This window comes from Dipteris shenzhenensis, chromosome 11, assembly GCF_047967505.1.
Source record: "Dipteris shenzhenensis isolate YYH24624 ecotype China chromosome 11, Dip_SZ_1.0, whole genome shotgun sequence".
NCBI classification, from domain to species: Eukaryota; Viridiplantae; Streptophyta; class Polypodiopsida; order Gleicheniales; family Dipteridaceae; genus Dipteris; species Dipteris shenzhenensis.
Window position 1 is genome coordinate 21,675,707 of NC_141606.1, and position 23,402 is coordinate 21,699,108.

At 42.9% G+C, this 23,402-nt stretch overlaps 1 protein-coding gene across 2 annotated transcripts in view; it reads left to right on the top strand.

The window, feature by feature from the left end:
• The first annotated feature begins 10,491 nt into the window (after positions 1 to 10,491).
• LOC147896765 (WW domain-containing protein) overlaps positions 10,492 to 23,402 on the top strand; it is a 50,455-nt gene continuing 37,544 nt past the window's right edge. The window contains exons 1-5 of one of the 2 annotated variants that reach the window (XM_087381659.1): positions 10,492 to 10,722; positions 20,323 to 21,685; positions 21,973 to 22,007; positions 22,215 to 22,287; positions 22,500 to 22,575. In XM_087381659.1, the coding sequence (XP_087237785.1) occupies positions 20,345 to 21,685; positions 21,973 to 22,007; positions 22,215 to 22,287; positions 22,500 to 22,575 (1,525 nt within the window). In that variant the 5' untranslated portion in view covers positions 10,492 to 10,722; positions 20,323 to 20,344. Of the gene's footprint in view, positions 10,723 to 20,264; positions 21,686 to 21,972; positions 22,008 to 22,214; positions 22,288 to 22,499; positions 22,576 to 23,402 lie in introns of both variants that reach the window. The other variant, XM_087381658.1, reaches the window with a different exon arrangement.

Genomic DNA, 23,402 nt, shown 5'->3' on the forward strand with positions numbered 1-23,402 from the left:
AACTCTTACTAGGTGATCTATTGATCACATGCACTACAGTCTTCATTGCCTCAGCCCAAAAACCACCAGAAAGACTTGCATTGGAAAGCATGCATTGCAACCTTTCTTGAATGGTACGGTTCATCTTTTCTGCAACTGGATTTTGCTCTGGAGTACGAGGGGATGTGAGCTCCCTCTTAATCCCACGTGTATCACAGAAATGCTGAAAGTCATGAGAGAGATACTCTCCACCATTGTCAGTCCGTAGGCATTTAAGCATTCTACCTGACTGATTCTCAACCAAGGCCAGCCATTTCTGAAATACCTGGAACACATCACTCTTTCGAGCTATAGCATAAGCCCACACTTTCCTAGTTGCATCATCAATGAATGTCACATAGTATTCAGCCCCGCCTAATGACCGTGTAGGCATGGGACCGCATATATCTAAATGCACCAAATTAAGCTTTTCAAACTCTTTCTTTCCCCTTCTTTTATGGGCTGATTTAGTCTGCTTCCCACAGAGACAGTGCTCACAAAATTCAAAATCAGAGAAACTCAAATGCGGTACATAACCCAAACGGCATAAGAGTTTCATTCCATTCTGGCTCATGTGCCCCAACCTGCAATGCCACAAAGAAGTGCTTGGCTGCTCGGTTATTGCAACAACATGATCAAATACCCCTGATACATGTAAGGGATACAAAGTCCCACACTTGGCACCCCTGGCCAAAAGCATAGAGCCCTTCTGAATTTTCCAACTTTGAAAGCCAAAAGTGGTGTAAAAACCAGCATCATCTAAAACTTTATGTCACCTGCTCCCACTATGTCACATGCATAGTCATTTCCAAGATGCACACAACCTGTCTTTCCACTATCATAAGTGGAGAACCATTCCCTATGGGGAGTAACATGGAATGAAGCACCAGAATCCAAAATCCAATCCTAGGAATATGCATCATTTGAAGTGGTAAGCAACTCTGTAGATAAAGTAGACATGAAGAGAACATCATTGTCACTATCATGTGTGACTGCATTGATCTCCTCGATCTTCACTTTTCCTTTGTCCTCCCTTGGACTCTCTTCCTTTTGATTTGCACCCCAATTTGCATTCTTTTTCTTATCCTTTTGCTCTCTTTTCAGCTTGTAGCAATCCTTTTTCATATGGCCCTTCTTGCCACAGTGGTAACACTCAATGTTTCGTGCCCTGGATTTGCTACGAGACTTTCCTCTTTCTTGGGACTTCCCCCTGAATTGTGATCTACCCCTTTGCACATTTAAGGCTGCATCCTGCTTGTTGCCATCCATAGACTTCCGTCTAATCTCCTCGGCCAACAAGCTACCCACAACATCATCAAATTTCAGTACTCCACCAGGTGCAGAGTTACTGATAGCTGTACGGAAGGTATCCCATGAGGATGGCAATGAACATAAGAGAAATATTGCCTTAGTCTCCGCATCAAAATTCATTTTCTGAGCCTGAAGTTGGCTGAAATTAATATTGAATTCATTCAAGTGAGAAGCAATGGAGACCCCTTCTTTCATCTGTAGCTCAAACAACCTCTTCATGAGGTAAACTTTATTAGAGGCAATTTCCTTCTCATAAGTGGCACACAGTTTCTTCCACAAATCTTCCGTAGTCTGCTCATTTACTACTGTGAAATAAACTGACTCTGCAAGATGAAGTCTAATAGTAGACTTTGCTAATGCATCCAACTCATTCCAATCATCCTTAGACATATTTGCAGGCTTAGCTTCAATCCTTGCCAAGGGTTTAATCTGCTTCTTTTGAATAAGCACATCCCTTATTTGTTCTTTCCACAAAGAAAATTTTGTCCCATCAAACTTTTTAATGTTGAAAAACTCCTTTTCAGACATGGAAGAGATGCCATGATGCAAATAAAGCAAAATCCCAAATGTTAGTGCCTCAAGAGAGAATCACACCAAATACCAGGTGCACCCAAATGTGTATGCCATAATAGAGTGAAATATCACCAAAATTCAAAGCTCAAAGCATCAAAAGATGCATCTGACTCATGTGCATATACTATGCATCCATATGAGCATGGACCAAAAGCTTCGCCTATCTCAGGAGCCACCTCAGAATGTTTGGCTCTCACATTGCATGGACAACCATATGGCAAAGAATGCCTCATCCTAAGGTCCAAGATCAATGTAGAATTGAATCAAGTGCGAAGGTTGTGGTGCCGCATTTGTTTAGTTGATGAGCATGATGAAAGTATTTGAAACTTCAACACCTCGCCTTGGCTTTAAAAATGTGAACTGGCATCCATCTCGGTGTAGAGGCAACTTTTTCTCAAAACCATCAACTTTAAGGGTTGAATCCCATTCTAGTCCTGTCCCAAGCATTGAAATTGCTAAGAAATTCCAAACTACATCAAGAGCATTGATACCCACTGTCCTACCATTCCAATACAACAACATGAGGAATTGGACACTCAATTTGAATATGATGCAGAGTATCCAATATATTTTCTAGAAGGATAAGAAGACTTGATCCTTGTTCATGCAGAGAAAGTTTCTCCAAACACATACCGAATACCGATCAATTGTTCCAGATGTGGAGAGAATCATTGAATTGCAGAATGCCCTCATCATGGTAGCCCCACTACTTCCAATCAATCTGCTGGGATTGTGGCTACAACCATGCTTGTATGGATCATCCCCTCAAACCCAAGCCCCTAGTACTGAATGATGCTGATTGATGTGAATTATTGGATTGAATGAAAAAGGGAAGGTCACACAAGCATTTTGTCGCAAACTATGAATGCCATTATTTGACCCCAAAAGAAGAGACAACCAAGCATCATTTTGCCTATGTTCAACCAAGAAGGCCTCTACAAAACAAAACACAGGTGCCCATTCCTCAACTCAATAAAGAGGGGCTGAGTACATCAACAAAATCCTTTTGCAGAATTTTCATAGACTTTAGGATAGTTTCAAAGGATGGATTGAATGAGAAAAATCCCCTCCACCTGTGGAAGAAACATAAGATACCCATATTTGATTTCGTAAAATACATGACATACACAATATCATTGTGCCTTCGACCAATAAAGCACGTGAAGGAATCCTAGCCATTGTGGCAGTAGGTGTTAATGTCTTGTCAAATGATTGCTATGATGAATGGGGCTCCCACCAAGGAAGAAGGCTCCATTCACATTGGCCTCGTAGATGATTCTCAAAGAAAACCCTTGGGCATAGTGGATGGGGTATCACAAAAGTAGCCACAATCTTAGACCTTACCAAATACCCTATCAAGACTTACTCAAATGCCCTTGGTTACAAGGAGTGTTACTACTTCATGATTGGCAAACTAATAAACTCACCATCCAAAATTGTGACATAGCAGTGAGAGTCAATGTGGGAACAAGAGCAACAAAACCCATTGTGCCTAGAACATTGTGGATGATTACCTTCTCTAGCAAGTCAACCCTCCCACAACAACTGGTGATATGCAAACCAACATCAACAACTGGATCCAAGCACTGATGACCATTGAAAATTGCCATGCACTAGATCCAATCTTCTTGGAGCTTGATGCAAGGGTCATACAATGAGAACCACCTTTGGGATGAAAGCCCAATCGACCCCAAATTCCAATGTTCATGGTTGATCTTGCATGGGACAATTATCTAAAAGAGGTTATCATTGATATCTATGGCTGTGACTTTCTTTTAGACCTCAAATTGGAGGTTATGTATGGCTATGAATTTCTTTTGGACCTCAAAATGGAGGCTAACAAAGCTCATTTGGAAGACCAAGTCTTTCATAATGATTTATCCATTCTCAATGCCCTAATGACCCATCGAGCTTCCCCAAGTTGACCCTCCAAAGGTTGCATAATAGAAGCAAAAGATCTTGAAAGAAGACTGAAGGAGAACACCATCACAAAGCCAATATCAAACACTTCAATAAGTCCAAATGAGGTGCAAAAAAAGATCATGGAGTTGTACTTCACCAAGCCAGTCCACTAAACCGCCTCCTCTTGAATCGGATCTTGATGGTCTTGAAGGCATTATACATAGTAGTAGAACCATTACTTGGGAATACTTAAGTTCACCCCACAATTCCCAATGCAAAAAGTTCCAAAAAATCAAACCATATGTGAAGATGAAGCTAGATTCTAAGACCATAACAATATAAAGTCTTAAAGATACCCAAATGCTCGATGATGGTACTATTCCACCCCACTAATCATATCACATGACAGGCTAGTTCAACACAATCAGATGATAATGTTTGCAAAATATTCAACTACTTAAAAAACTACACGTGGGAGTGTCCCCATTGCAAGTTGTTGCAATAATAAGAAATATAAGAAACCGATAGCATTACAAAGACTCCACTGTATTAGGGATCAGCCAAAACTAGAATGATAAACCTTGCCATTGTATAGCAAAGAGGGAAAACTAGTATTCATCAAGGGACAGCTCACCCATTGAGCGAAAAAAAGCTCCAAGTTCTCTTAATGGAATACTGGGACTGATTAGCATGGTCTTACGAGGAAATAAAAGGATCAATGGAAGTGGTGGTACACTCCATACTTATTAGGGAAGGTACTCATCCTAAGGTATGTGGACCTTTTAGAACAAATAAAAAATATGGCACCATGGTTTATGAAGAAACACTTGGATACATGCTTCGTCTACAAATTAGAGCACACCAATGGGGTTTCCCACATCATCATCATGCCTCAACACAAAACAAGAAGATGTGGATATATATTAATATAAAGAATGTGAATGCTATGAAAATGAGGAGTCACTATCCCATCCCCTAATAGAAATAGTATTAGAAAGGGTTGTTTGATTAGAGATATACAACTTCTTAGATGGATTCAATGAACTCAGTCAATTGCAAGTTGCTCCTGTAGATTAATCCAAAATAACATTTGCCACAAAGTGGGGAACCTTGCCTACAAATTCATGTCATTCAAACTATGCAATGCCCCTTCCACATTCCAAATAGTTATTGTTATGACCCATAGTCAATTTGATTAGCCAACTCCAATTCTAGAGTGACCAAGCAATAAGGTATCACCAACCAAGTGTCCGTGTGGTGAGTCTCTAAGTGATAAGGATGAGAAAACCATGCATGTGGGCCAATTGGTGAAAACACTTTGTAGATATTCCTAGGTAGATTTTGAAAGGAGGCTAACAAGAACATGGAACCTAGGTAGTTCTCAGTTTTATTTAAGTGTAGAACCCAATGTAGAATGGGTTTTGATCAATGTGTCTAAGTGGAGTCCTAGATAGAGTATAGAGCCACTGTTGCTCAAGGTAGAGATAAACCATGTTGAGTGAATTGAAGCAGAGAGTCTATCCGAGACTTTATGATACAAATGCAAGCCCTCATTAATCAGCTAAGCACACCACCCGATGACAAATCCATGCACACTTGGTTGATTAATGGATGCATATACATGGGATTTGCACTCCCTTGAGATTGTAAATCCAACAAAAACATATGGAGAGCTATTGCTTTGGAGAAAAGTGTGTCGGTGATAGGGAAAACTTAAGGTAATGCTGAGTTTAGAGCGTGGGTGAATCAAGGGCATTTGGAAGATCACTCAGCCATGTGCAACAATGCATGGATAACTTGGAGACAGGTTTGAAAGCCATGGTCTTGCTGTGATCATAGAATCTCAATGGCACGGTTCTATCCACGGATGATGCTGTTGTTTTGTTGTGATGATTGACTGTGATGATACTTGCTAATCTCATTTATATCACCGATGGCTCATTGTGTAGGTAGTGTGTGAGTTGTTATGTATCTCCAACAAGTTGAGTAGAGTTGAGGAGGCATTAATGAATAAACTATCGATCATGAATAAGAGTTTTCCTTCTTCTCGATGTTGTTTCATTCTTTAAGTTTCCTTCTATTATTTCATGCTAGGAGTAGAAGGTTAATTCTTGGTTCATTCTACATGCAATAGTGTTTTGTAGTTCTTGGACCTTGAGTGGTATCAGAGCTGAGTTCGAGGAACTGGAAAGCAAGTCTGAACATACTATGAAGTTGATTGCTTACAACAACACGAATTATCCGACCTAGCAGATCACACTTCGATTATATCTGATGGAGAAGGGCTTTTTGTTGAATATCTCAGTACTGAAAAGAAATCGACAGGAAAGAAGGATCATGACTCCCCTGACTCAATAGATCAATGGGAGGAGAGGAATGAGAAGGCCCTCTATATCCTTGGGTGAGCACTTGGTGGGAAATACAACCACCATCTTGATTTCACTAAGACATCATTTGAGAACTGATAACAATAGAGACCCTGTTTGGTTCGAGGCTTAGGAATTCAAAGGTTCTACTCAAGCAACAACTTTATACTCTCAAGATGCATGTGATGATCAGAGCTGGGGGGAACACATGAATCATATGTGTTCAATTCTCCAACGACTGATGTAATCTCAGTGTTCGTGTGGAGGATGACAACATAAAGGTCATATTGTTCTCGAGCCTCCCTTATGCCTATAATGATGTTGTTAAGATTTTGGGAGTGAATAATGAGGTCAGTCTTGTAGAGATGACTTCCATGCTTTTCGATGAGCAACAACGAAAGGTGGTGACTTTCAGTGAAAAGCATGCATACACAAGCCAAGCATCCACAATGACAAAAGGTACGAAAGGAGAGCATAAGTGTGGATACTATGGCAAGTTGGGACATAGAGAAGAATACTATTTGAAAAAGTGGGTAGATATCACTAAGAAAAACAAGGAAAAGAGCAAAGAGAGTGTGCATGTAGTCGAGGATTACCAACAACGATGGAGAATGGGTGTTTTGAGCTTGTAAATGTTTGTACATGATCGACAACATAATTTATAATACCTTTGTTGGTCTTACCATATGGAATATGAATTGGCAATTTTACAAATTTAGTCTTCTTCAGAGTTATTCTCTTGCTTTGAGAATTACGTCTCTCATTTTCTCACTTGTTGTGTGATGAATTTTTTTGGGAGATTCAAGCTTATGCTATCTCATGCTTGCTGTGTCGGGAAGCATTTTGTTTATTAATAGTTTATGCGTTGCCCTCCCTTTCATTTGAGGGGGGTGCTGGTGATAGGGCAAACTCAAGGTAGTGCTCATTTAGAGTGTGGGTGAATCAAGGGGGGTTGGAGACTAGTCATCCACATGGAGCAATGCATAGCTACACAGATAGCTTGGAGGATGGGTTTGGAAGCAATGGTCTTGCTATGATCACGAACTCTCAATGGCACGGTCCCCTCCATGGATGATGCTGATGTTTTGCCGTGATGAGTGATGAGCATGGCGATATCTACTAATCTCGTTTATATCACCGGTGACTCGTTGTTTAGGTAGTATGTGAGTGGTAATGTAACTCCAACAAGTTCAATAGAGCTGAGGAGGTGTTGATGAATAAGAGTTTCTCTTCTCCTTGCTGTTGTTTCATGCTTTAGGTTTCCTTCTATTATTCCATGCTAGGAGGAGAAGGTTAATTATTGGTTCATTTTGCATGCAATAGTATATTGTAGCTCTTGGACCTTCAAAGTGGCACAGCCAAGTCTAAGAAAAATAAGAAAGATGAGGCAAGCAAGGAAGACATCACCTCGTGAAAAAGAGATAAGCTCAAGTTGAAGCTCAAGAAAGCTTTATAGGTATTGGGTATTTGAGGAAGGCTCAAAACTACAAGAAATTCCATGAGTAAGCATATACATTTGACAAGCCAAAGTTATTGGGTATCTGAGGAAGGCTCAAAACTACAAGAAATGATATGAGTAAGCATATACATTTGATAAGCCAAAGGTCAAAAGGAGTACAGACGACTCCATGAATAGATGATAGTTATCATTTGGAAGGTATGGTGGTTTGCCCAAGTTCATCAAATTGGCAGTTAGATGAATATGCAATTGCAAGTTATGAAGTTCTAAATGCAATAGATGGTACCCTGTTAAAACCATGGATGTTCCATTGATGTTAATCAAATGTCCCCAGAGGATGATGATTTTCAAAACAAATTGGTTTGGATATTCCTTGCAACTTACATTTTGACAAGCCATACTTTGATAATCATTGCAATCAATGCAATTTTGAGAAAGCATTTAATGTATAACAAAATTCTAATGGAAATGATTGTGGCAACATGTTAGTAATGCATAACAACATTCAAGTCCTACGGACATACAATTGTAGTTCAAACAAACTCAACAATTGCTTATCAATCAAATTCAGGGTTTTGATTAAAGAGAACAAAAGCAATAATGTCAATAATTTTGACATCTTGGCACCACCTTTAGAATAAGACCCATCAATATTGCAAGCATTCATTTAGTCAAGAAAAGAAGACGTATAACGTGCTACATCTCACAAGACCATCAACAAGTTTACTCCTTTCAACATCAATTTGGATTTTAGTAGCACCAACTAAATTTAAGAGGGGAAGCAATAAATAAGTTGTACTTTATAAGAGGAAGTGGTAATATGTACATCATACTATTCCCTTGCATGATCACCATGCTTAGGAACATACTCTAATTTATTAAATTTTTATTTTCCAAAATTTAATTTAAAAAATAATGAAAATCTAGAGCAATGTATCCTTTCCTTATTTAGAGCAATGAAGAGCAACTGTTAAAGCTTGTAAAGTATCATTTCCTTATATATTTCAATTAAAACCAAGTATAGAAGCATGTAAATTGCATTGTCCTAAGTGCATAAACCCTATCCACTCCCATGTATATATATAATTTTCTATTCATTTCAAATTAGTCTATAATTAATCTACATTGTGTTTTCAGTCCTCTCTCCCAAATTTTTTTCTACATCTCCATATTCTCTTTGGAAGGGACCCATAAACCCATTCCATATCATGAAGAGTAGTTTCCATGATTGGTTGCATTACATTCATCGTATTGTTTTCTTGTAACTCCTTATCTTTATTGATGACTCCTTTATCTTCATTGAGTAGCCTAAGGGGTCTTCTTCATAAAAGGCAACTCGCTTCCAAACCTTGCCCCTCTTGTACAGTACCTTCTATGTAGGTGGTAATACATGTACTACTAAGTTGCTAGATGGAGTTGCTTTGACCTTAATAGAGGAATACTCAAAGTGGCCCTCCTTTGCTCAACCTTGGGAATCAACAACATGCAAATAAAAATATAAGCTCTTTTAAACAAGCTTACATTATGGATTGCAATCAACTGAATTTTCAAGTGTTTGGACTTTACATGTTGAAAACGGACTTTGAGAAAACCAAAACATTGTTTCCAATCATAACGTTGAGTATTTGGTCTCTGCATAACAACAAGCATGTGCGACACTTAAATCTAACAAAATGAGTCTAATTTATAAGAAATGAAAAGACATAATTTGAAAATGGTAGCAAGCATACCCATGACATCACAATTTGATGATTATGGTTTTCAAGGCCTTTTTCCACCTACCATTATGTTAGTAAACTTAACATAGCTAATTCAGAGTTAACCCTAATGACACATGTCCATTTCCATTGGTACCCACTATGCTAGTTAAAACATGTAGTGCTTGTTTGCACCTAGAAGGTGCTTGTCAACACCTACCAATTAGCACTTTCATCTACCACTGACATATGCTAGTTAGCATATGCAATGATGTTAGTGCATGCAATGTTTATTAACACCTACAATGCCTGCTAGTGCCCTACTAAGTGTGCAGATTAGCACTATGCAATGCCTGTTAGCACATGCAATGCTAATTACCACCTTTAGAGCATGTTAACACTTGGAATTCTAGTTAGTGTCCCTACTATCTATGCTAATTAGCACATGCAATGCCTATTTGTACCCGGAATGCCTGTTAGCACATACAATGCATGTTGCACCTGGAATGCTTGTTAGCACCTGCAATTCCTATAAGTGCACCTACCAACTATGCTAATTAGCACCTGAAATGTCTATTAGCACATACAGTGCCTATTAGTGCACTCTCATCTACCATTGCCATATGCTAGTGGTCTTAACTAGAAATTTCGAATCATGTTTTGCACAAAACGGTTTCGCTTTATACTATGAAGTCTATTCTTTGAGCTTATGATCACAATGGCTTCTTCTTTTCAAAGGCCTTCAAATGTGTACCCATGTTATATAGTTTCGATTTGATCTGACCCTTAATGAAGACTTACCAAAAATCTTACTTAAAATATCATTCCCATTGTCCACTGTTAAGTTAAACCCTAATTATCTATATTTCACATAGCTCCCACAAAGGGTCCTTAAACTACCTATTTCCAGGGGTTCAATTTCATTCTTAAGTGAAACCCTAATTATCTATATTTCAACCACAATAGGTCCTTAAAGTACTTGTTTCCAAGGGGTTAAATCTTCAACATCATTAATATGCCATTAGGAGATTTAACATAATTGGACACCCTTGAACCTCCAAGTGATACTCAAAGTTATACTAAATGTGTTCAAGTTTATGATATTTATCCAGGCTCTAAAGAAAATAAGGCCTACCCATTTGGGGCAGGCCAAAAAGACTAGTATTTTGGCTTTTTCTTGATGCAATCTTCCCACTTAAAAGTATGATTCCAACAAGAATACCTCTACTATACCAAACCTAGCTATGAGAATATCAAAATTATGAAGGTAAGCGTATCTGATATCAAAGTTATCTGATAGTGATGTTGACAAACGCGTTGGCCCCAAAACAGCTTGGTGCGCAGAATTTCGTGAAGTCCTGTGAATAGACTTTATTGGAAGACCGACAATCCTTAGGTACTCTCCTTGACTTTGAGCATGGTATCGAAGCATTGAACGATTGATCACATTTTGGCAGATTGCTATTGTCCCGAGGGAGAGAGAGAGAGGGAGAGAGAGAGAGATGACAATATCTATGTTAAAGCAAAGGAGAGCTACGAACAAGTTTTTTTTGTTGAGATCTCTATAGCGTTTCGTCTTTTTTGTGCCCCCACTTTTGTCAATTGAATAGTTAAGCACGCACAACCATTCCATAAAGAGAATCAGAGTGAATCAACCACAAATTCAAGAGTGAAGCATCAAGACAAACAAGCAACCCAACGTTAACTTTCTCACTCGGCTCTTGTTTGTCTGCTGTGTCAACTCCTCAAAAATGACTGCAAACTATCTGCAATGCTCCTCTGTGTACATTGGACCTCAATACCGTTTCAATTAACTTTTCTGCATCTTAACCAATCTATAGTAAAGGTGTTTTACCGTAAAGTGCAAGCAGGAAGCTTTCATAATATGAGGCCGCACGTTTAAGCTGGGAGTCGACTTGGAATTTACTTTTCTTCGGTTTTGTTTCAACTTCGGCCATCTTAGTAAATCTTTGAAACGATTTTGTATTGTAACCTTGAATACATTGTAGATGTATGAAGGGATTTTTTCAGCCTCCTTCAAGGATTCTTTCTGGACTTTCCTGCAAGCGGTGACCTCAAATACCGAGTACAAGAGGAACTTGCAACCTACACCATGTGGACAGCAGGGTGCTGATCCACTGGTGCTACATCTAGTTCCTCTGGATGCTGCCCTATCTCATGCTCCGTGCTCCCTCTTGTTGCGTGTCTCTTGATTGAGGGTTTCAGTCCCTATGACTGAATTTTGAAGTGATTCTAGAGCTTGGCAAGTGTAGAGCACATTCCAGAGGCATAACAGAGCAGCAGCAAGAGAGTTGAGGCCTATATTTGGCTACCTCCAGGGAGGGACCTTTTATAGAGGGCACAGAGTCCCTCTTGCTGGCTGATCTGGCCTGTCAATGGCTGACTTGAGTCTTGTGCAGGAGGGCCAACCAGCGGCCTACATGGCCGTCCACTCTAGAACTCCTGGCCGACCAGGGCCTGGTTGAGGCACATAAACCTCCATATCCCCAGCTTGCAGCCCCATGTGCCCTTCATATTGTGCCTGTTCTAAGCCCTATTTGCAAGGCCCATGAGCAGCCCCATTGAAGGGTAACACCACGGTAGTCCCCAAAGGACTGATCAGCCTGGCCTATGGGCACTAAACAAATTCAAGAAGGATCTCTGTTTTGCTGCCTACATGGCATCCGATAGAAGCCTTTTCTTGTCTCTTTCTTTCTTCATACCTGCAGATGTTACTTTCCATCATTCCTCTCGTTTGGAGGCTTTCATGTGGAGAGTTGACCCCAACATGCCAACACCCCCTCTCAATAAGCCAATGTAAGCTGCAGCCAACCAAGGTGTATGCTCCATCTGCTCCTCAGGAAGAGCATTCAGGAACACATCAAAGCCATAAATGTGAAATGTAAGATGGTGAATCCAAGTTATAACTTAGCGTTGAGTGTTTCTTTATGATCTGGAATGGTCTGTAACAGTATGGCCACTGCTGGGCAAACATAGACTTTATTATTTTGTGGCGATGTGGAGCTATGAGTAATTGACCCATGTCACCTTCATTAACTCAAGATGACGTCTGCGTGTATTGGTGGAACATTGTTACAGTGCTTGCGCTTCGCTCATTTGATCCCTTACTTAGAGTAGGGTATCTTGCATGTCTTGAACAATTTGATCAGCTAAGGCCACTCTGTGTTGAAGTACAAAATTTGTTGGTACTATCCGAATCTGTCGGTTGGTTGCTTCAAAAGGAGTCATGTTGATAGCATCATGGAAAGAGTTGTATTCGAACTCAAAGAGTGATAAATACTCTTCCTAAGAAGAAAATATTGACCCAATATAGTGATGCAACATTTCTTCCAAGATTTGGTTAATTCTTTCAGTCTGTATGCTGAACTGAAGCCTAATGCTGTATGAAAGACTCAAAGAGAGAAATCCAAAAGCGACTAGTGAACTTGGGATTTGTTTCTATTTTGATGTGCTTCGGCGAACGATGGAGTTGGAAAATGTGAGTATGACTAATGGTGCGGTTGTCCAAAGCTTGAACACTCCTCTTAAAAGGAATGATATATATCATTTTGGCCAATTGATCAATAATAACCATAATATTGCGTCACCTTTGGAGGAACGGGACAAGGTTGCATAAAATCTGTGATGCTTTTCCATCTTTTAGTTGGAATAGAAAGCGGCTGAAGGAGTCGTGGTGGTAGTCTTCTGCTTGCTTTCATTTGTTGACAAAACAAACAAGATGTAACCATCTTAGTGACATTTTTTTTCACTCGAGGCTAGTAATAAGTACCTTGTATGTTTTCTTGATGCCTAGATGTGCTACATATGGAACTATGTGATGCTCTTTCAACAAAAAATGTCATCAGGAGGAATCTCCCTTGTATAGAGAGTGAAGAGCCACACATGAAAAGGTGTGTGCTCCAACAGCTGAGGTGTGTACCTCTTGTGAAGGGTGCAACCCTTGATTAGAGGGTACTTAACAATGTTATAAACAGAAGCTTTCTTTTATTCCTCTTTGGAAGAGGTGTAGCTCTTATATAGGAGGAATATCTCTTATATAGAGAGTGAAGAGCCACACATGAATAGGTGTGTGCTCCAAAAGGTGAGGTGTGTACCTCTTGTGAAAAGTACAACCCTTGATCAGAGGGTACTTTACAATGTTATAAATAGAAGCTTTATCTTGATAATTGTATTCCTCTTTGGAAGAGGTGTAGCTCTTGTGAGGTTGTGCCTTATGGGAAGTGATCTATCGAAAGAGCATACCCTTTCACATTTGTTCATTCATCCAAACATGCATGACTGTAAGGTTTTAGGAAAGGAATCTGTCACGGATCGTGACATACTTATGTAGAAAAACATAGCGTAGTTGCTTGCTATAGGCCAACTCCCTTGTAGCGGAAGATGTACCCTGAGATTAAAAAACACTGCAAGAAAGACACAACTCAAGTGTGAATAGCGAAGAGAGCAACACAGATTTGAAAGAGAACTCAGATATGCAGCCAAAACGGAATATATATAAAGGTAGATATGGAGTACAAAAACTGCACTAATACCTTCTGTAAATGACGTCTGAGGTAACTTGTAAGGTTCCAAATCTGGCTCTGATTGCTATGCCCTATGAAGTAGACGGCGTCACGGCTCCTTTTCTGCCTCCTGCCTCTGTGTACGCTTCAGTAGCTGTAGGCTTCAATAGCTGCTCAAAGGTAGAGTATTCCTGCAAAGTTCTGCTTCTGAGTTCACTGCTCCTCCTATACACCTCCTTATGCTCATCTATAGAGTGTAAGTCTGCACCTAGGTATGGTCTGGATCGATGGGCTTTCTGCTCCAACAAGAACTGACTCTTTGGCCTCATGGCTGCTCTGGATGCAGCCTAATCTGAGGCTCACTTGAGTACCAAGACCCAACAATGGGGCCTATATATAGGGGCTGGAATGTCCCACAGACTGACCGACAAGTCTCTACCTCAGCCAACCGACCCTGTCTCATTTGCTGTCTGCCAACCTTGAGGCCTATAAATGGCCCAGTATAGGCGCCATCTGCAGCCCTACATGTGGGCCTTTTTGTCCACCACATTGGGCCTGTCAATAGCCTTGCAGAAGCACATTGGTGCTGTCCATGTGCAGCTCATACCAAGGCTAATTATGCGACCTTCCACCAGGAAAGAAGGCCATAGCCAACAAATGGGTATACAAAGTGAAGTACAATCCAGATGGCCATATTGTTGCTGATAGGGTGGTGTTGGATTAGGGTTGGTCACCTCCCCACCTGTGAACCCCCAAATGAGGAGAGCATGGGGGGGTGTACCTAGGGTTCGAGGGATTGCCACATGGGCAGCATGGTGGCTGCCATGTGTGCATTAATCAGACAAAGCAAAAGGACAAAAGAGTTCCTGGCAGAGAAAGCACTTCCAAGAGGGCAGAACAGAGGTGGATCTGCCATGTGGCAGTCCATGGATGGAAGGAGCAGATCTGCGCAGGATATCCAGTAGGAAAAGGCTGCGCTGACCTGGCGATGACATCAGCAAGGGTATGGTCTGTCTCCGCCACTGTACGGAACACTGCAAGGCAGTGTATGAGGCTGTATGGGGTGCACCAGGGCCTGCACAGAGGCTGAACAGAGGCGGAACCAGCAGGGCCTTGAGGCGCATGAATTGGGCAGGTTTTGGGGGCCAAAGGTGGTCGGGCTTTAGGGCTGCAGAGTCTGGGCTAGTGGCCAGGTGGGGTCCACAAGGGCCCTAAAAAGGGCTGCCAGCAGCCGGTATTCCCACAGACCATGGGTCGGCCCAAACAGACCAGAAAGTCGGCCCATTTAGACCTACCTGGTCGGCTATTTTGAGGGGGCTTTGCCCCTATAAAGGGGGCATTTGGGTCCCCATTAGGCATCACTTGGAGCAGCAAAGAAAAAGCAGCAAGGAGCAGCAGACCAGCAACTTTTGGGCCTACATCCAGGAGGAGAAAAGTGGGCTGGAGGGCTGCAAAAGCTGCCCACCTAGGCTGAGTATCCGGGCAGTAAGGTGGAGGGATCACTGGACAGAGAGTCTACATAAGCCCAGAGGAGCACGTGGGCTCAGAGATCTAGAAGGGCCAAGGTGATAGTAGCACAGCATTTGGTAAGGACTGAGGACCACGGTTTGGTGGGACTTGGGCCCTCTTGTCTCTTGTATCGATTTTGGACGGAAATATACTTTTGTTGGTGCTATATCTCTCTTAGATCTTGGTCTATTTACTGGCTTGCACACACATCTATGATTGTGAAGTACACACAAGTAAAGAAGTTTGATTCCATAGTGAAACACTTCCGTGTGTAATTCCTAGGGACGCTCTATCAGTCTTCCGTTGCTGCGGGATACCCTCTGGTGGGATTTCATTTCGAACATGGTGTCAGAGCCTTGATGGAAGTTCACAAGAATGAAGGCAAGGACCTTGCTCAAGGACGACCTTGATTCATTGCTTGGGGGAATCAACTTCGACGCATGAAGGATTGTACTCAGGCGGGAGGCTCAGGTTTTAGGCAGGTGTTTGAAGGATTGTACCTTGACAGGAGGCTTATCTTCAAGCAGGTGTACGACACTCTAACTTTAACCTTTTCAGTTCATTGTCATGGCCAATAGGTATCAGATCCCTAACTTTGGAGACATGGGCAAGCTCGATGGGACCAATTACCCATTGTGGAAGATGAAGTTTCGGAGCCACTTAGTGCTGAGGGAGTCGTGGGAGATTGCGACGGGGAGAGAGCTGATGCCTCAAGCCACTGTGACTACTCTAGCCACATCGATGACATCAGTGGTGATAATACCGACATACACTATCTTAGTGAGAGCATGGCTGATCCGTGATGTGGAGGCCCTGACTATCATTGTGGGTACTAGGGCGGATGTGGTGCTTCCTCACATATAGACGATGAACACTTCCTTCAAGGCGTGGGCCACGTTGAGGGACATGTATGAGCTCAACAACGAGGCGAGGATCTTGGAGCTCGAGACAGAGCTGTATGGCATGAGCATGGATGAAGGGGAATCGGTTCATGATCACATCACCAAGATGAAGGTGGTGCGGGATCAGCCAACGACAGTTGGTCAAAGGACGAGCTTGACTAGGATGGCAAGGCTATTGCTAGGAATGCTCCCCCAAAGCTATAGTAGTTTTGTTACTGCAATGATTACAGGGCAAAGGGCGGCGCATATAGAGAAACGATAGGGTTTGCAGTGGAGCGATCAAAAAGTAGACAATACTCAGACACAACTGAAGAACGAAACTCAGAAAACATAGTGCCTATTGGTAATATGAAAAACTGAATACAAGAACCTCAAGTTGTCGTGTCTCAAGGACCGTGGCTGAGGTGAATCAGAAAGATGATTCCATGTAGAGAAACTGTAGAAAAGATAGCAGCAGAGGGAGCGTAACGCAGTCCTCCGTGTAGCTCGATGATGAAGAAGATAAGGAGCAGATCTGGGGCAGGAGGGGACAGATCTGGAGCAGAGGAGCAGAAGAGACAGATCTGGAGTAGGATGGGACAGATCTGGAGCAGAAGGGACAGAGCTGAAGCAGAGGAGCAGATCTGGAGCAGAGGAACAGAAGTTGGGGCAGATCTGGAGGAGAGGATGGAGCAGCCAGGAGGCAGGAAGGAGAGGCAGAGAGAAGGCGGCAGCCAAGAGGCAGAGAGAAGTAGATCTGAAGAGGAGAGGTAGAAGTGGAGCAGGCGGGGCTGCAGCAAAGCATGGAGGAGAAGAGGAGCAGCTGCAAGTCCTGTCCTGAGGTAGGAATGTGGGGGCTTGTGCCTTTATAGGCCAAACCTAGCTGGTCGGCCGACCAGCTGGTCTTTCTGGCCACTTGTTTGGCTGAGGTGGCTGGCCTTTTGGCTGGCCTGTGAGCTGTTAGATTGCCCCAGAAATTGGGGATTGTTAGTTGCTTAATACCCCCTCTCAATTGCCAATTTGGAGGGGCAGACATTGTGTGCTTGGAGCTTCGTGTAGGGATGTCGATGGTGGTGTTGGCTATCCCTGTGAAATGCCCAAGAGGTGATCACAAGAGGAGTGCCCTTGCAAGGGAATTGTTCACTTCCTCAAGTGTCTGAGTTACACGTATGATACCATATAGAAATAAGAACACTGTGAAGCTTGAGAGAATAAGCCACCCAAACTCAACGCCAAAAGGTAGGATTTCACCAAAGGAAGAGGTCGTAGCTGAACAGTGATCCAGTGTGTGCCCGATCTTGAACCTCGAGAGAGAGGAATCTATCCCCGCCTCCATGAATGTAGAAGAATTCGAAACAACAGTCATCAAGACACATCTGAATAGAAAGGGTACTCCCTCGGGAGAACTTGTAGATCCTGGAAGTCGATGCCGGTGGAGATTTGATAGAGGTGAAGGATCATGACCTCCTTGTTCGAAGGAATGGGGAGTGTCAAGCCTGAAACCGAAAAAAAGGAGGGAGGGATGGGTGTAGAAGATAGAGGTAAGAAAGGGAGGGAGGGATGGGAGTAGAAGATGGAGTTCTGAAAGGGAGGAAGGGATGGGAGTAGAAGATGGAGTTCTCTCCCTTAGTGCGCAGCGGAATGAAGAGGAAACTGATATGTTCATAGGAGTGATGCTCCCCGTACCTATGGCCTCCTTGAAGAAGCAGGATCTTTAGATCACCAGAGATCTGGGGTCTTTAGATCACCATGGCTCTGATACCATATAGAGAAACGATAGGGTTTGCAGTGGAGCGGTCAAAAAGTAGACAATACTCAGACACAACTGAAGAACGGAACTCAGAAAACATAGTGCCTGTCGGTAATATGAAAAACTGAATACAAGAACCTCAAGTTGTCGTGTCTCAAGGACCGTGGCTGAGGTGAATCAGAAAGATGATTCCATGTAGAGAAACTGTAGAAAAGATAGCAGCAGAGGGAGCGTAACGCAGTCCTCCGTGTAGCTCGATGATGATGAAGATAAGGAGCAGATCTGGAGCAGGAGGGGACAGATCTGGAGCAGAGGAGCAGAAGAGACAGATCTGGAGTAGGATGGGACAGATCTGGAGCAGAAGGGACAGAGCTGAAGCAGAGGAGCAGAGGAGTAGAAGTTGGGGCAGATCTGGAGGAGAGGATGGAGCAGCCAGGAGGCAGGAAGGAGAGGTAGAGAGAAGGCAGCAGCCAGGAGGCAGAGAGGAGCAGATCTGAAGAGGAGAGGTAGAAGTGGAGCAGGCGGGGCTGCAGCAAAGCATGGAGGAGAAGAGGCGCAGCTGTAGGTCCTGTCCTGAGGTAGGAGTGTGGGGGCTTGTGCCTTTATAGGCCAGACCTAGCTGGTCGGCCAGCTGGTCGGTGGGCCTGCCAGCTGGTCGGCCAGCTGGTCGGCCAGTTCTGGTCGGCCAGACCAGCTGGTCTTTCTGGCCACTTGTTTGGCTGAGGTGGCTGGCCTTTTGGCTGGCCTGTGAGCTGTTAGATTGCCCCAGAAATTGGGGATTGTTAGTTGCTTAATAGCGCCAATGACTTTCGAGGAGTTGGTTCCATTGTTGCTGCAATAGAAGCTTGGGAAAAGAATTATGATGGAATGGATGATAAAGCCCTGGTAGCTCAGGATAGGAGCAAAGGCAGGGCAAGGGTAAGCCTGGTAAAGGCAACCCCAAAGAATCTGACAACAGAGCGGACTCTTCAAATGAAAAGAACAAGAAGGAGAGGAAGAAGGAAAAGAAATGCTTCTATTGTGATGAGCCGGGGCATTTTGCAAAGGACTGCGGCAAGGAAAAGGCTGATCAGAAGAAGAAGGGGGCCAGCTCAGTCTCAGAGGAGACAAAATTCAGCTCAGTTGGTGGTCAAAGAGGATCTTTTCTTGGTGGAATTCTCCCAGTGCTTCTGGGAGATGTTGCTGAGATTAAGTATGTGGACCCTGGTGTTGTGGTCAGGATGTCCGACATTGTGCTTTAGGTCCAAGTATCCTGCTATTTACCAGCAATCTTTTCCTCCATGCAAGTCGAACTGACTTATGTTAGTTATTATTGAGTCCAGGCAATGGTTCAAGTGGAAGTGTACCCTCTCTAAGTAAGTGGCAGTCTACTCCACAAAGAGTGCCATATCTTCTTTGAACTCAATGTCCAAAAGATGATTTCCCTTGTTGTATTCCCAACCAGCTTGGACGCCTTTGACCTCAATTGCAATAGGGTCTTTGCTATGAAAAGGAAGAGGAAGGGTGCTAAGGGGGACCTTGTCAAACCAAATGGGAAACAGAGAAGGTCTCACTTGTGTGAGAAATAGTGTCTGCATAAATTGCTCAGATGCTATGGATCCACCATGCTGAGCTCATTGTGCCCTCCAAGAAAGCCCAATCCACTCCACCATAGGCCTCTCGAAATCTAAGAGGAGGATCATGAGAGGTTGTGAGAGCTGCCATGTTCAAGAACTGGGCACCTGAAAAGTAAAGATGTCTAGGATGCTATGTTCTTGAACAAACCCAGTTTGTGGTGTCATGTATGAGATTTGCGAAAAGGGGTCATAGATGCATACTTAATTTCAAGATGTTCTGGTTGGTTGCTATTTGTCTCTTCAAGTATCCATGCTGTATTTACATATCGTTAGTACAGATAATTAGTGCAATGTGTATGTTACTTTGGACTGGTCTGACCTACAGTTACAGTTTCTCTTTTTTGCTTGAATCAGAAACAAGACTATTGGTTTCATTTCCTGTTTAGTACAGATTAAGTTTCGCAGGTTGACAATTTTTGCATCGATGCAAAGTTTCATGCTTTCTCCTGAAGAAATTGGCTTTTATGATCTTGGTTGGATGCAAGAAATTTAAAGCATTTTTCTGCTGTCCTCTCTATTTGTTACTGATTAATTGGATCAGAGAGCTCAGATTTTTCTGAAATTTTGAGAGCTTGTATTGATGGTTTGTTCGAGTTCAAGCTCAAAATGAAATCAGTGCGCAATATATAATTTTTTGCTGCTAATCTCTTTCATTGCAGGATTGGAAATGAGTGCTCTACATCTTGGTCCAACTAACAATCAGTCAGATTCTGGCAGCCAGGTACAGTCATCTGTTCCAATGCCTCTGCCATTTCAACCTCCAACGTCCTTTCATCCTCCACATCAACAATGGTCACAGATTCCTCCTGGTCCACCCCCTGGGCACCCTTCTCAATATCAAGCTTTCACTCAATCAGGCACATTGCAAACACCTGTTCCTCGGCAGCAGATTCAACCTATCCGGCCTTTCCCCCCACCTCATTCTGGTGCTGTACAACCTACTGCATGCCCTCCCTTTCTGTCAAATGCAGAGCAGCTGAACCATCTGCCAGCTCCATTACAAAATAAAGCCCCAGGAACTCCAGCGGCATCAAGACCTCAAATACTCTTTCCATCCTCTGCTCTGGCTCAACCTCCACCTGGCACTTTTCCAATGAATCATCAGCTACATATACCTCAAGACAACCTTAATGCTCCAGGCACCACCCAAGTCCAGCTGAATAATTTAAGGCCTTTTTATCCTCAGCCAATTCCTGCACAATCTTATCCTGTCTCCCAACACTTCGCAGGGCAAGCTTCCCCATCACTACAGACTTCCTTTCCTACCAATGTACACATGCAAGTCCAGGGAGGTCCACTTCCATTTGTAAGGCCTGTTCTGGAGCCAGCAGTATCTTTCAGACCAACTAAAAATCAAGGCCATCCTCAGTTTCAATTGCAAACTGCTCAAGACCCATTGCCACCTGGCATGCAAACGCCACTGCAGCAAAATACTGTTCACCCTTCTGCTGCACCTGCTTCTCAAAATGAAAGAGGCCACATCATGATTCCTTCACAACAGCAGACCCAAGGGCAATCGAATCAACATTGCCAGCAGGGCCCAGATTTTGCCACATGCAATCCTTCGCAGCTTCAAAGCCATGGGGGTCCGGCATCATGTCCCCCTGAGTACCCACCTGGACAATCCAAGCAAAACCAGCCTGCTTTTAACCAGAGCAATGCCTCCCAAGCCGAACAATCAAATCAATCAGACAGGCTGAAGACTGAGTGGCAAGGGGAAAATACTCTAGAGCCACTTGTGATTGAGGAGCACAAGCAGAAGAGGGATGGCAAGCGCAAGACACGATGGGACCCTGCTCCAGATGAGTCAGTCCAAGGGGAGGATGCAAAGCCACATGTGACAAGTTTGGGTCTAGCTGATACTGTAGAGCCTGGGAAAGTACCAAGATCTGAAGCACCTCGACAATCTTCAGATCATGAGATAAGATTGAAGGCCTGGGATTCCTCCTTACCTCCACGTCAAACTTCTTCAGGACATTCTACAGATTCAAATAGCATTGCATACTCTAATCCTTCTGATCAAATGAGGGTCGAACAGAAGCTTGAAGAGGCAGTCCAACACGCAGTCCTTCTTGAACAGGTGACTTTTGCTCTTTGCATGTGCTAGGAAAAATTCAGACACAGGGTCAATGTGTGCATACGCGAGAGAGAGAGAGAGAGAGAGAGAGAGGTAGATGATATGTCTAATGCTAAGGATGGTGGGGGCAATGCGAGGACCTCAACAAGATCTCTTCTTTGTCCTAGTGGGGGGGGTGGGGGGGGGGGTTCAGTTCATTTCCTGCTGACGCTTCATTTCACTGTTGTGTCTCATTGTTCTTCTCATTTTTCCTCCCTGGCTTCGTGATTTACTGTATTTGCCTTTTACAGGAGACAGCTGTACAGAATATTATCAATCAACAAAGGTGAGGTTGGACATTTGGGTTGGATTGGAATGTGTTTCAAGAGATATAGGTTTATGGGTAGTCCTGATGAAGTTAGGTACCTCTGATCGAATAAGGGATTGCATCGTTTTAATGTAAAGATCCCATAATTGTTTGTTGGGTGTCTCTTGCGTTTGGTCTGGATTGCCATTAGCTTACCTTGCATCTTTTTCGTATTTCGAATGGAAGGCGGCCAGTTGATACTTTGGAGGCGGCTGAAAGAGATATATTCTCAGAGCGACATGATAGTAATGCTCTGAAGGTGAGGGGCCCTGGTGCCATTCAATGTCTTTTCATTCACTTTGTGAGGCTTTTATGTCCAATTCTTGTCATACCTGTGATAACCATGTCAGAGTCGTTGACAAAAGTTGCATATTGTTCTGGACATTATGGAATAGGTGCTTATCTGGACTTGTAGGATGTCTCACAGCTTATTACTGGAATTTTCTGGAATTGGCCTGATTGTGACTACAGGAGAGGCTTTTGAAGATGAAATCGGATCATCGTATTGAGCTGGCAAAACGTGGGAAGGTCGCCCATCATGAACAAGGTTGTGCTTTTTGCATTCTGTGATATTGATTATGAAGATAACAGCACATACAAAGGCTCAGTTGTTCCAATTGTCTCTAAGTGGATTGCAGTATGTGTATGTGAGCATATGCAGTAACTGAAGTTATGTGAGGGGTTGGCTCACATCTTTTGCTTCAGTGCTTGCACACCTCTTTATTAGATATTTGAGCTCGTGACATGTTTATTGTGCTAAACTATGAAGGAGTCGTATGCTATTCATGACGAGTGAGGGATAAATCAATTACCATTTGGGACTAAAATATTTGTGACAAGTCAATACAAACCAATTCATGAGATCCCATAACATGCCTTTGGTAAGCTATAGTTATAAGTTTCTTATCGAGCAATGGTCCTCAATGGTTAGGATTGGTTTTTTTTTGGGGGGTCTATGGTGAAGGAAAATTGGAACAAATAATTTATGCGTAGGAAGAATGGGTGCTAGAAGCAAGTATGGGTGAAATTTTGGCAGGCTAGCATTTTTGAACGCCTATTTGATGATGGTGAGTGTCTGCTTGGTGATAGCTACACATGCAATACTAGTTATGGCAGGACTTGCACAGGATGACTGCCACTGGTGACTCTTCGTTGCTGCACTATACAAATCCTAATCTGCGATGATCCCCCACCACATGACGTCCAAGAATCCAATCCTCTGACAATGGACTGATCAATGGCCTTGACTATTTATTTTGATGGATTTCCCTCTCAATCTATACCCCTCTCAATCTATTCAACCGTCGGTGCCATCCAAAATTGCTCGAATGTGGTGACCCTCCACAAACGCTTCCCCTACTGTAGGCCATTCTA